The 14,169-nt window shown below is 48.8% G+C and overlaps 1 protein-coding gene across 3 annotated transcripts in view; it reads right to left on the bottom strand.

The window, feature by feature from the left end:
• Positions 1–7,020, bottom strand: part of NEDD4L (NEDD4 like E3 ubiquitin protein ligase) — a 194,104-nt gene extending 187,084 nt beyond the window's left edge. For all 3 annotated transcript variants that reach the window (XM_037373202.1, XM_037373198.1, XM_037373201.1), the window contains exon 1: positions 6,899–7,020. In XM_037373202.1, the coding sequence (XP_037229099.1) occupies positions 6,899–6,946 (48 nt within the window). In that variant the 5' untranslated portion in view covers positions 6,947–7,020. The remainder of the gene's footprint in view (positions 1–6,898) is intronic.
• Positions 7,021–14,169: the final 7,149 nt, after the last annotated feature.

The following is a 14,169-nucleotide window of genomic DNA, read 5'->3' as shown; positions in this document are numbered from 1 at the left end:
GAAGAAATTTATGAAAGTTAGAGATTTCCTCTGTTCACCAACACCAAAATTTACAAAACTAACTAAATCAAGCTACTTCGGCACATCGATATTACATCTATGACTTCTTATCGACTGAAACTGTTAGACAATCCATCCCTCACTGCTATTAAAAGGCCTAGAGGTTTCCAGCTTGCTCAGAGAAGTCCCAGTTTATATGCCACAGAGTTTAAGCAAGAGGTCCTGGCCCCATATAATCCTCAGGGACTAAGAGGTTTTCAGTTTAGCCTGATTCAGCTGAAATCAGTTAGCTGTCAAACAGGCAGCATTTACATCAGATCTTGCAACACAAGCATACAGCTGCTCCACATAGCCCCCCCCACAGCAGATGCCTTCTTTCGGCTTCAGGCAGCCTTACCCACAAGTATGACATGAATAAAGATAACAGGACCAAGTCCCACAATCTCTGATGTGGCCTTGGGATCCTACAGCACCTGTGGAGATAGCCCATCTCGCATAATGAGCTGTATTTGGTTTAGAAAGGATAAATATTGTAACCCTTTGAACCTCTCATTGTCTGAGGATGTGACTCCAACCTAGAAGCCACTGTGGCCTATTCTTTCTTCCTGTAACATCCTTGGGTATTAACCTTATTCCCTTCTCAAAGGTAAGCTCACCTATCATGCCTGCTTACATTTTCAAGCAGAACACAAATCCCCCTATCAGAGATTCATTCAACGTAACTCCCCGACACGAGAAGGCTGCTCTGGTGGCAGGAAGGTTCTGCTCGACAGGCGCGGGGCACTCAGTCCGTGTTTGCTGTCCAGGAACGCCGTGTCCGAGCACAAACAGAACCTTGAGTGCGCATTTACCATTGCACAGTGCCCTCCGATGGCCAGCCCACAACACGGATCTTGAAAATCCTAAAACCCGACGAGATGCTCATCGTCCTGGCCCAAGGACAGTGTTTGGGCAGTAAGGAAAGCAGCGGCCAAACGACCCGCCACCATCCCTCACCCGACTGCACAATGACCAGCTCACTTTGTAAGAGAGCAGGGGTGAGGAGAGACACAGCTGTCCGGGGAGCATATAAAACTAAAATTTCTTCACTCCCTCAGGCCCACATTTTAATACAAACCAGCTTAAATGCCTTTACATTAATTTTACATTAAAACTAGAATTTACTTCATGTCAGTAACAGTGGCCAAAATATGCTGATAACTCAATTAAAAGCATAGAAATCAAAATGCAAGCTTTTATAAAAATCTATTGACCTACTAAGAACCATAGCCTATTAATTTTGTTATGATGCCACAACAAGTAGATACGCAAGCCTTTTCATTTCTGAAAGGCTTCCTTACCTGGACTTTTTATCATCATTTAGAGTTTTACATGCTATCCCTGGGAAGCCAACGCACTCAGAATCTATAAAACCAATTCAGGTTTTTTTTTCTCCATTTAAAAAGTCAATAAAAAAGTTACTATTCTGAATTGCTTATTACTAAGACACTGCATTACCGCTGCGACCAAGGGAGGCCCCTGCTCACACTCCATTGAAAGAGTTATGCTTTTATATAACTGGAGTATTCAGAGCAGAAACAACAGATCTCTCTTTTCAGAGAGCCTGCCTTCGCAGCGCTGTTCACAAAAGGCACACCTTCTCGGGAACCCGAGGGGTTGTTTCCCTACCTAAAAGCCTCCTGCCTCACAGGAGCCACAGACTGAGCCGGAGCACACGGCTGGCTGGACCCCTCACACTGCTCTGCCCGTCTTACAGCTGGGATTCAGCAGTGCCTGACACAGGACCATGACTGTCTACGAGCTGCTTCTCTGGCACACCACCCACAGCAATGCCCAGCACCCTGGTCATTCATCCAACACGCTTCCCATCCTCGCTGCTCCAGGAGCCAAGCTGGGAACCAGCGCAATGAGGGGACACAGCTTATAAGCCACTTCTCGAGGCAGCATATCAGAAAACATGACCTTAAATGTGATTCCAGCCATCTAGAATACAGACACTTCCCCCCAACAACTCGCCAAAATGCTCATTTCAAAAATGTATGGTTTGCTTAAAATGCCAAGTAAAGAAATCCAACGCCAAACTCCACTATGTCATTGCTTTGTCATCAAGTCAAGTGGGGGAGGAAAGATTGAAGCCTTTTTCCTCAACGATAAATCAAGTTAATCATCCAGCAGTGCAGTAACATACCGCTTCTGAGCAGCCCCATCCCATGAACAGCACCAAAACACACACAGACAAACCTCATTAACATGATGTCCAAGGTCAGGGTCCAAGGCATCCTCAATGGAGACCATTCCACAGCAACAAATCCATCGGAAACACATAAACATGAGACACAAAAGCCAACTTCCTACATGCTTTGCTTTGAAACAGTTTGCACAAAAAGAGACAGCTTGCCTGCTGCATTGCGGCCACACTCCTTATCACCTCGCAGCCCAAGCTCTGCTTCACCAGGATGCCACTGAGGCAAATCTTATCTTTATTCTTTACCCTGATAGTAGATAAAGTATAACTAAGCCTACACTTCACAGGAATTCACCCCACCTGCAGGTGCCATTTCCATCATACCCAAAAACTGTTTTTGTTATTATTTACCAAAAGCATGTCTCATTCTCCTGAGATCTTGAAATCCTTCAGGATTCATTTCTCACACACAGTGCTTTGCCCAGTATGGTACCAAGATAAGAAAAAGAGGTTAAGCCACAGTGACTATATCCAGAACTATTTATTTTAAGGCATATGGAATTATATCTCATGCATCAAGATACTTTCATGAACATAAGCTCTTTGTGACAATTTCTAATGCATGACAAAACGCCATCTCAGTAGGAAGCTTGCAATTTCGGTTTATTCAATTGCAAGTCATGGAAGCTGAACAGAACTTGAAAAGAGAAGAATGCTGGAATTGGAGAAGGCAGTTTCACACGCAAGCCTCTTTTTTGCCTGTATTTTAGAACATAAAAAGAGACTCTTTCTTCAAGGATCTTTTTCTGAAGACACGTTACTTATTCAACCAAAAGAGATACAAGAAGCTGCAAGTTTTTCTTCCACCCAAGTACACTTGAGAAAGGGGAAGGGAATATTTGTGGAAACTTCCATTTTGTTTGGGCCACAACTGATTCAATAGCTCTCAAGAAACTCAAACTGAAATGAATGTGAGGTGTACTTCTCTAAGAGACGTATTGTTTCCTTCCTTCTTACGGGGTGGGGGGGGTGGGGAAGACTAAAAAGTGAATTTATGAGATTAATCCAATAATTCCCCAAAACAGCTAGTCCTGACACATTCAGTGGTTTGGGAACTCCCTAAACAAATGCATGCTAGAAGCTGGGGGACATCGCTTACACCACTTGGGCTGGTGCTTCTGGTTTTGCTGCCTTCCCCTCCGCTCCCCAGCCAGCACTGCAGATCCGTCACCTTTAGCAGCAGGAGCTTTTCACAAAAGGCAGTCTCACAAACCAAGCACGCACAGCTGATATGCAGCTTCAGTTAGAAGAGTGCTCTATGCAGGAACAAAAACATGTTAAGCTACTAAAGGGTGGAAGTTTTTAAATATACTGGTATTTAAAGATTGCATGAAAGCACTTAAGTTTCCAGTAGCCTATGTAAATATTATTTCACAAAATCACAGAATGGTTGAGGTTTGCAGGAGCTCTGGAGGTCAGCTGGCTGGCCCACCCCGAGCTCCAGCTCATGCCCAGGACCATGTCCAGATGGCTTCCGAATGGCTCCAAGGATGGAGACTCCACTACCTCCCTGGGCAGCCTGTGCCAGTGCTACAGTTGCCCTCACAGTGAGAAATTTGTAGGAAGCAAACTTGATTTACAGCTAATTTTAACCAATAGATTAATCTAAAATTTTTCATAAATGAAAACAACTTCTGAAGAAAAATGTAGTCTGACGGTGGCTAAATGCAATGGCTGGCTTGTCATCTGTGACTCAGTAAGTCACTCCCTAAACTACCAAGTGTCTTAACGCCTATCAGAGTATCTGAACAAAGTAAGAACAGATGCCCATATTGAAGGTATCTACTGAAAATTACAGCTATTTCCAGAGATTAATGTAGGCACAAACTCTGCAAACACTTAAGTATATGCTTAATTTAAGACATGAAGTAGGCCTACTGACACATACATCTACTGTGCAAGTAGAAGTTAAGCCTATGTTGAATTATTTGTGAGAGATACTGCTACTTTTATGGGAAGCCATTAAGCAAGCCTAGCTTAAGCTTAAATAACCACTTTTTCCAGCCAGCAAACATAGCAGGATCGGCAGTCCTCCGTAAGGCCTACTTAAAACCCTACATAAACAGTATACAACTGAACTGCAAACTGTATTTCAAACCTAGGTAGGAACAAAGAAAAATTAATAGCCTAAATGTGTCCGCATACATGATTTGGCTTCTCAAGACTAGCAAGAGATTTTGTTTTTCAAAACAGAAAGACAGCTCAAGTCCAAGCTGATGCTGATGGAAGGTACCATTCATGAAAGCCAGCATGCAACAGAACTGTAAATGTACCTGCCTTTCTTAACAGCTCTTTAGAGTTACCTTCAATGAAGCATAGTCACAGCCGCCTTCCCAAGGGAGACTCTCCTCCTTCAGTGCCTTCCTTTGCCCATACATTTACCACAGATGCAATTTAGGCTGCTGGCATACTGAAACTACAGCCCACTGGGCTGTGTATACCGCCTGCATTCTTTGCTGGGCCCCTTCTCACCCTGTTCCCCTTTCCTCTTCCTTCCACCCCTTTGCAGTCTCCTGTTGTATTTTTAGGTGATCCCTGCTCTGTTCCGCAAAGCGCTGTGCACCGTCACGACCTACAGCAATACAGAACACAAAGAACTGGTTTATTGTTCCTTACGGGTAGGGTGGCAGTAGCCATCACTGCATCCGTGCCATGGGGACCATTGTGGGTCATCACAGAGAGACCAACCCCTTGCTCTTCCCAGTGGTTGTTTTTCAGACAGCCTGGTTTTACCTCAGGAGATGAGTGGCAGGCACCTCTTCAACCCGAATCGCCATGCCCACCACCAAGCAGGCTAGGTCCCTGGCACCAGCTGGGGCTGCATGCGCCGCAGTAGCAGCTGCCCTTGCTCTCCTGACAGCACTTCCACCTTGGAGCCAAGGTAGAGAGTGGCACACTCACTGAGCAGCATGGCCAGCAGCTACACTTCCCCGTCCAGCAGATTTCTCTGCATATTTGCTTCTCTTTAACATTCTATGCAAGTATGAGCATATGTCGAGGAAGGAGGCAGGGACAAAAGATAACAGCGAGTACACACACAACAAAAAAAAAGCCGCAGCCAGTCTCCAGTATCATGTTCTTGGCCACCTATGGGGGACACAAAAGGATGGCTCGCAGGTCTCCCTTCTCCTCGTGGATCACACCGACTCAATCAAATCCATGAAAGCACGTTAACCGCGGCCAATGGAGGGTCTTGGGGTGCTGGTGCTGGGATAGCAACCCCACTAGCCCAGCTGCTCCCTCAGGCCACACGGGCCCTGCGGCACACTGGCAGCAGGCAGGGCCACCACCGACAGGTCCACACTACCTGAAGGGTTGGGTGGTCGGGCAAGAAAGAAGCATTCCTGCGCATGGGAGCAAGCTGCTCAGGGGCTTCTGCAGCCCAGGCCACTGCCATTAGGAAAACAACCCAGGAAGGAGGTTCTCTGCCGGTAGTGTACTCGCTATCTTAAAGGCCCAAGGCTCTTGCAAGACGCTTTTCTCCCCTGCCTTCACACGCACACTGAGCACTTGAAATCAGGCTGCTCCCATAGCTTTATACATCAGCGAAAGCAGAACCAGCCACCCCCCCTTGATAAAAACAGCCACTGCAGCCAAAGAACCTCCTTTCCCATTAGGATTAAACGGTACAGTCATTTAGGTTTGGTGCCATTCAAACACATCAGGTAATAAAATTGTCTGGCAGCATCTACAGTCACAAGATTCTTTATGCCAGCTTCTTCTACATCACAAGACAACTGACAGGCAGCCCCTTGTCTTCAGTCCCACAAACCCAGGCATAATATTGTTGTTATTATTCAGTCCTGCAAAAACACAACCCGGGCAAGCAACGTGCCAGATGCACTGAAATCACAGCACGGCAGCCGGTCCCTCTGCCGGCTCTTTGTTACAGCGCCCACCGAGGGGAAGGTGCACCTCGCCGGGGCCACGGAAGAAAACGGGTACAAACGACAATTATTCCCATTCGCGTCGGACGAAGCAGGCTGTTCCGCTTACGCGTACTGGACCCGCCAGCGCTGTACGTGGTCCCGCAGAGGACACGGGTCCAGCAAGCGCCGGTGATAAGGTACCAGCGGCCCCACCTCGCTGACCGAGCTCACCGGGCTCTGCGCGGCACCGGCGCCCGGCCCCGCGCCCCTGCGCCCCGGCCCGGCCGCGGGCACCGCCCCCCCGGCCCTTTGTTCGCCGCCGCCCCCGGCTGGGGCAAGCGGTGCCGCCGGTGGCGGGCACAACCCGGGCGAGGCTCCAGCGGCGGAGGCCACCCGCCGGGAGCCCCCCGCAGCCCGGCCCCAGCCCCCGGCCGGGCGCCCCGGGCAGCCAGGCCGCGGGGGAGTTCCGGCCGCCCCCGGCCCCTCACGGGCAGCGGCAGCACCTGCCAGGGCCGCGGGCGGCTGCCGGCGCTCACCGGGCCGGGACGCCACCCCCGACCCGCCGCCACGTCTCCCCGGCCGCCCGTGGCCGCCGCCGGGGCGGGGCGAGCCCGCCGGGCGCCCTCCCGGACCGACCCTCGACCTTCGCCCGGCCGACGGGGGCTGCCCGCCCCGGCTAATGGCGATGGGGCGGCGGGGCGAGGGGCGCCCGTCACCCCGGCACGGGCGGGCGCACACAGGCGCACGCCGCCGGCCGCGGCCGAGCCCACCCGCCCCGACCCACCTCGTCCTCGGAGAGCCCGTACACCGGCTCCACCGCCGCGGTCGCCATGGAGCCGCTGCGCGGGGGCCGCCGCCGCTGCTGCTCGCCCGCGGGCGGCGGAAGGCGGCCGGCGGGAAGGGGCCGGGGGCGGCGCTGCCCGGGGCCGCCGCTCGGGGGCGGTGCTGGGACCCGCCCGCGCTGCCGCTGCCGCCGGCCGAGGCTTTGCGGCGGCCGCAGGAACGCGGCCTCCCAGCAGCGGGAAGCCCCGGCGGCGGCTCAGCGGGGCAGGGAGAGCGGCCGGGCGGGCCCAACGGGGGGGGCGGCAGCCGGGGGCGGGAAGGGCCGCTGGGCCAGGTCGATCTGCTGCCGCCCTGCCCTCGCCGGCCGCCGCGCAGGGACGGGGGAGGAGGAGGAAGGGCACGGAGCTGCACAAAGCGCGGCGGGCCCAGCTCCCCCGCCCCGCCCTCCGCGCGGCGGCAGCAGGCGCCCCCCGGCGGCCGGGAGCGGCCGCGGCGGGAGCGGGGCCCGGGGCCCGGCCCGGCCCGGCGGAGGGGCCGTTCCTCAGCCCGGGGGGCGTCGCGCTGTGTGGCGTACCGGCACCGGGAGCCGGGGCCCCGCTCCATGCCCATGCCCGCAGCCGGCGGCGCGCAGCTCCCTGGAGAGGGGCAGGGGGCAATGGAAAGGGGCGCTGGGGTAGCTCCTGGCGCCGCCCGGCGGGGGACACGGCTCGGGGCGGCCCCTGGGGCCGGCCGGAGGGGAGCGGGGGCTGCCCGCGGCCCCCCTCAGCACCGACCATTATGCACCGTCGCTTTTGGTCACTCGGTATCCTGGGGTTTAAGGAAACAAGATATTCTGGGCATTTGGAGCGAGGTTACTTCTGGGCAAACCCAAGTCACACCTCGGCTCTGAATGACTCCCTGATCCCATTTCTGCTACTGAAGCCAGCGCCCCGCCCCGCGCCCCCCCCCCCCGAAATGGCATTTATTGTCTGTTATCTTTTGGCAGCAGGATTGTACTTAAGCAGAGCCTAATGAGCTGTAGTTCACATGAAAGCTGTTCCCAGACCCACTTATGCTTTTGCAGCCCAACAATTGATTTCTACTACATTTAAGTAAGTACACAATGCATTAATAAGCCACGTGGAGCCAATGACACAGGAAAAATGTCTGTCACTGCACCCCAAAACAAGGCCGTCCTTGACAGCTGGGAGAGGGGTCTGCACAGCCCTGGCTGCTCCAGCGGGCCTGGTGCACAGGTGGGCTCCGTGACACTGACGGAAGCCGGCAGCACCTTACAGGAGTGTGTGTCACAGCACAGAAGCAGCTCGGCACATCTCCTGTACCTGTGTCTTCTCCTCAGCAAAGCCCTGGGGATGTCCCACAGGAGTAATGTGGCAAATACCAGGGCACAGCAGCCCCCGAAACCAGCTTGTCACAAACAGAAAACAATCACAGTGTCCCAGGAACTACTTCCCCCTTCCTTTCTTTTTACAGCAAAGGGTAAACTGGTCACTAACAAAAAAAACATCATGACAGGACCTTTCAGCTAACTGCTTCACAGGCATCCCAACCTCTGGTCAAACAAACCTTACACCTGCCTTCTGCTCCTCAGAGCCCAGCGGAAAGGGAAAGTGGAGATCCCTTTCCTGGAGAGGTTCCAGAAGCAGTCCGTAAGGCATAAAGTTTTTTTTCCAGCCTTTACGAAAGCTCTTCCTGGTGATTTAAAGAATCAGTCACCAATATTCGAGTGAGTGGAGGTTATCTTTATTCGGCAGTGCTGGGTGCATGGGGGATCGCTCCACCAAAGTCATGCACACCAAGGGGACTTTTCAGGACAACAGGAACTTAGGACCAGATAGCCTTTTTAAAGATGACAAATCCAAGGACTTAGCAATCAGTACATCCGTCATGTTAGCAATAAGGGTCCTTGGACGTTTCCCAACTTTTAGATAAACGTAAGTACATCATCCTATAGATATGTGGTACATCATTCATCATTCACTGGGGAACGAAGGGTCTGACCTCTGCCCAGACAGCAGTGCTCAAGAGCTGCTAAAATGGCAAGCTGTTAAAGCACAGCGTACGGGGGCATTAGCCTTTGTACTCACATGAACGTCTCCTGGGCACGAGCTGCGTATGACGTGGTTAATGGCCAGCGCATCTAGGCAGGGTATTCCCCAGCGCCATCCTCTGACACTGCTTCTGTTTCCCCTTCTGTTTCAGAGGACCTGTCAAGGCAGCCCCTCAAACAGTCAGGTCCGAAGGAGCACCGGGACACCAGTCTCACACAGCAGTTCTCACACAGAGGCAGTTTTATTACTCTTTCTCCTGAGCCCCGATCATTCTCAAAACTGGATCTGTCTTCTTTCCCATGCTTTTCCATCACCTGCTTCAATGCCTTAAACAGAAGCCGCTCCACCACCTCCCATCCCCTGGATGCCACGGAAAGTCAGGATTCTCTGATCATCACAGAAAGTAAGGATTCTTCAATCATTCCCTCCCCAAAGGTCTTTCTCTTCAGTTACCTCTATCTTGTTTTAGCTCTTCATACTACGCTTCGGAGCTCTGAGCAGGAGGACAAGTCACTTCAGGCTTTTTCTGAAAAGGCCACTTCTTCAGTAGCCTTTGGTGCCAGTCTGCGATGACACAAGCCCTCCCTCATCACCAGGCATCTGACCACAAAGTAAAGGTACACTGAGTCCAAGTCATCCAAAGGGCTAGTTCTGAGAAATTCAGGTGATACTTGGATATCTCAAACTATCATTTCAGGAGTCATAAAAGTATTTTCTTCTATAGTCCATTTCATAAACTCATCTTAGTTCTCTGCATGCCTGTATCCTCTCATGCATCAGCAGCTGTGACCATTAGCAGGAAACTATCCAGAACCTGGCACAGACTATCGCACACATTTATATTTCTGAAGTATAGAATGAAAAGGAAATAGGTGACTGTAATTCAATGACTGTAATCGGAGTGTCTATTCAAACACCATAAAACTGGTGATACACATACATCTCTGAATCTGGATCCTTTCTGCAACACACGATGACGAAGAGTGAGCTCTAGGTATGTGCAGTGCCAGTCTGTCTCTGGGCCTCGCAAACCACAGCAGCAGGGTTTTATTTCCATGTTACAGCACCTACACTGCTGGGTTTGTAAAAGCAGATAGCGCTCCCATCAACATGTTCTCCCCAAGGGAAAAATATGTCTGTACTTAAGCTGAATGAAAGGATGTCTGACGATGGTGCAGAAAATTAGTACTCTCTGTCACTAACATATCAACCCTATTGGATTGTAAAGCTTTAGTATCAGATCCACAATGGAGATTACTTGTTTGTTTGCTTGTGAATATTACATGCATAATTCCTCTTCAGAATTGTACTTAGAATAATAGATGGCCCCAGAGAGATGTAATTCATCTGAGAATGCTGGCATCAACAATCTGTAGGTGCAGCTGAGATGATTTATAACTGGTCTCTATATTACAAAGGTCCATTAATTATTTAAAATTTTCAGAGAAAAAATAGATAAAATATGTATTATGTATGGCAATTCTCAGTTAAAGATGAAGCTTCATACAACTGTAAGATGGGATGTAGTTGGGAGCGATGAGGATGCAGCGCTTCCCAGCAGGTATATATATTGCAAGGTGTAACGGGAGGAGTTCCTGTACCAGAACAAGCATCTTGCCTCAGAGAGCAGCGTGAGATTGATGATTCTTCTGAAGCTTCAGCACTGGCCCCACCAAAGGTGCAGTGCTGTGCCAAAAAGGCTGCGAGAGGGTTCCTTCCCAAGTCCAGCTGGTGATTAGTTGACAGCCTGGGGCTGGTGGATTTAGGATATCCCTCCTAATTCCTTTAACCTCATCAGCTAACAGCAGACATTACTCATATTCATACAAATGCCTAATCCTTTTCTAAATCTAACCGGCTTCCTCAGCAACATCCTCCAGTAGCAATGTATCCTGGGCTGACTACACAGACTGATAAAAAAATTGAATCCCTTTAATGTATGCGTGTGCTTGCCACCCATTCTTTCGCTCACACTAAATAGCTGAATAATGCCAAGGCATGCTTCCCTGTGGAAAAAAGGGAAATACCTTTATCTGCTGTCTTGCATGGACCCACAGTCCATTGACTTTTAATTCTCTCATATGGCAAATACAAGTCATAAAAATACCTGAGCACGTGCCTATTTTTAGCCTTCAACCAGTTCTCTTTGGAGGACATTTGCTCAGGAAATTGTTAATATGTCTTTTTTCCCCTTGGTATTATAATCTAAATGCTCAAACATCTTCCAAATACAACAGGGACTTTTTTTTTTTTTTACTGCTTCTTGATGTCAAGTGGTAGACTGTATTTCACCAAAAAATGTCTTTTAGCGGGAAGGATCAGAACCATCAGATTCTGGACTAGCTTGAATTAGCAGGGTACCTTCTTGCAGTCCAGCAGCTGGATGATAGACAGGGTCTGCTGAGCAGACAAAAAACAGAATTAGCATTTTATGTTTTCATCGGTACATATGTATATCATGGGAAAATCAAGGTTACAATAAGCCAGTAAACAGGAAAACTTCCCAGTTTGGATTCAATGTTTTCTTGAAACCCTACTCAGGGAGCTCACTCTATCACAATGTACCAGACCTCTTCCAAATCTCAAGCAGATATTTTAAATCTCCTGCTCAGAATGTGTGCGAGAGATTAAGAGGAATGAGATCAGAAATTAAGTGCTGTCTCTTTCAGTTCCATTTTTCTGTATGCTCTGAACGTAAGTTTTGTAATATACTTTTCTTTTTTCCTGCATTGCACCATCAACATTTGTTTATATCAGATACATATTTTTATTTCATTTTTTAGCTCAGATTGAAATATAATACTGTATTCTAACTTTTGTACTAATACTGCTCTTACCCTTCCTAAGTAATGTTTTTATTTTTCCCACAATGAATCGATGATATTTGGTATCACGGTCTATGAAGCTATGAACTCTTCCAGTGTGAGAAAGCTTATAGCCCCCATTGTGCTTGAAGTAAATTCCAATTACAATTATTACAGTAATAACAATTAAAATAAACTTTTTTGTTGTTTGTTTAGCTTTTAGGTTTTTTGTTAATAAGAAAAGCTTTATGGGAGGCTCATGACATATTCTGGTATTTTCAGATGGTTGTATTGGATTTAATGAAGTAAGTGGATTTTACTTTTCAATCACTTCAATTCTGCGTTTTACTGCTGCTTGTTTCTGAAATTCCATTTCTATAGACACAAGGACCAAATTCATCTGACCTAGTCATTCTGGGATGCTTTTATCCCCAACAGAGAGAGTAAGGAGCTTTTGAAATGCAATTCATCTCATCATCCTGAAGCAGACATCTGAAAAAGTCAAATGAATGTTGCCATGAAAGTGCCTCTTTCTTCCTATTGACTGTAAGGAAGCCCAAGGCAATGAGCTCCAATAAAGGCATCTGTCCATGTCACAGGCATCCAGCTGCAGGTGGGAATGGTGCTGTCATTCATGGGCAGCCTAGATTCACCTCACCTACTTTTTGTCATTTCAAAAAAGCTAGATGCTTTTTAAAGATAGTTTAAGAATGTGTTTCCCATCAGCGTGTTGAAATTTGAGTATGGGGTATGGTGTACTTTAACTCAACTTCATAACAAGTAAACCAGCAACCCACCTAGTACCTGAACGACGGTCATGCAGGGAAAACCAGGCAGTGCATGAAGCCCTTCACTATCATCAGTGCCTGCCAGACAGCATTCATGTCCTGTCCTTTAGATTGTGGCACATTAGCAGGCACCAAGGAAATGAACTTGACAGAAAACCTTTCCCTCAGAACTAAGTGGTTGCCAAAACTGCTTGGCCCCAGTTCAGCCAAACACTTAAGTGCTTTGCTACACTGAAATGGATTTTAAGCATGTGCTTAAGATGAAGCACTTGCTGTATTTCTTTGCTGTGTCATGGCCCCTAAGATTATCTCCTACATTTTTTTACATTAATGTGGAAATATTTCACAAACTATTCTGTGTCAATTGCATGTTAAAAGAAGTTAAAACAACCCATCTCCTATTAGTAATCCAATCAGGTTCACTACAATGAACAACATAAAATGAACTAAAAAAATGTTCCAAGCTCTGCTTGTTGTCTCGTGCTGCCAGTATACCTGGAAAATGTGTGTTAGCAGCTGAGCAAATCCTTAATGTCAACATCAGTGTCATATGGAAAATAATGCCTTAAATTTCTGTATTTCAGGAGGGTACTTTGCTGTAGGAGCTTGTCCTGAAACCGTTCTCAGCAGCAGTAACCCAAATGCAACTGCAGAGCTCACTTCCTCTGGCTCACACTTCCAGAGTCTAGGTGACACTGTGTTGGCAAGTTACAAACGCTGCAGCATGCTACTTAAAACAGAGTAGGGAAATAACAGTAACAACAGAAAGTTTGTGCATTTCTTGCCTGCCCTGCTCCTCGTGTTGGCTGTCACACAGCAGCTCCCCTCTGGATGGAGCCAGGACGTTCAACCCAGCCATGACGTCACCCATGTGAGATACCATTTTCCCCTGCCCCAGCCCACCCTTCACTTTTTCACACTTTCATAAGAACATGTGGAAGGAAACCCAAGCATTGTGGCTTGGATTCGCAGGCAACGTGTGTTTGTGTACGTGTGCAGCCCACACTGTGCTCTCCAGCTGATGTACTGAAGCAAGTCTAGCCAAGGCTGCTGAGACAGTATGGAGGGACTGACAGCCACATGTGCTCAGCTTGGAGAGAGCAGGGCTCAGGGGGCATCTTACCGCTGGAGCAACTACCTAGGAAATGGGCACAGAGAAGATGCAGCAGACTCTTCCCAGAGGTCCACAGGGACAGGACAAGAGGTGACACTGGCCAGTTGGAACACGGGAAATTCTGATAACACATGTAAAAAAGTTTTTAGCATGCAGGTGGGTAACCTGGAAGAGGTTGCCCAGACAAGCTGGAGTCCACCCTTAGAGATACTCCAGATTTGACTGATCAAGCCTGACACAAGTGCTGCACTAGCAGTCTGCAGTCTCCTGTGTCACCTGCATGATTCCGAGTTTGTGTCCTGGCTTCAGCTGGGATAGAGTTAATTTTCTTCTTAGTAGCTGGCACAGTGCTGTGTTTTGGATTTAGTATGAAAATAATGCTGATAACACACTGATGTTTTAGTTGTTGCTCAGTAGTGCTTACTCTAAATCAAGGATTTTTCAGTTTCCTGTGCTCTGTCAGTGAGAAGGTACACAAGAAGCTGGGAGGGAGCAGAGCCAGGACAGCTGACCCC

Source organism: Falco rusticolus, chromosome Z (assembly GCF_015220075.1).
Source record: "Falco rusticolus isolate bFalRus1 chromosome Z, bFalRus1.pri, whole genome shotgun sequence".
Taxonomy (NCBI): domain Eukaryota; kingdom Metazoa; phylum Chordata; class Aves; order Falconiformes; family Falconidae; genus Falco; species Falco rusticolus.
Note: the sequence above shows the minus strand (reverse complement) of the source record. Positions and strands in the feature narration are given on the sequence as shown.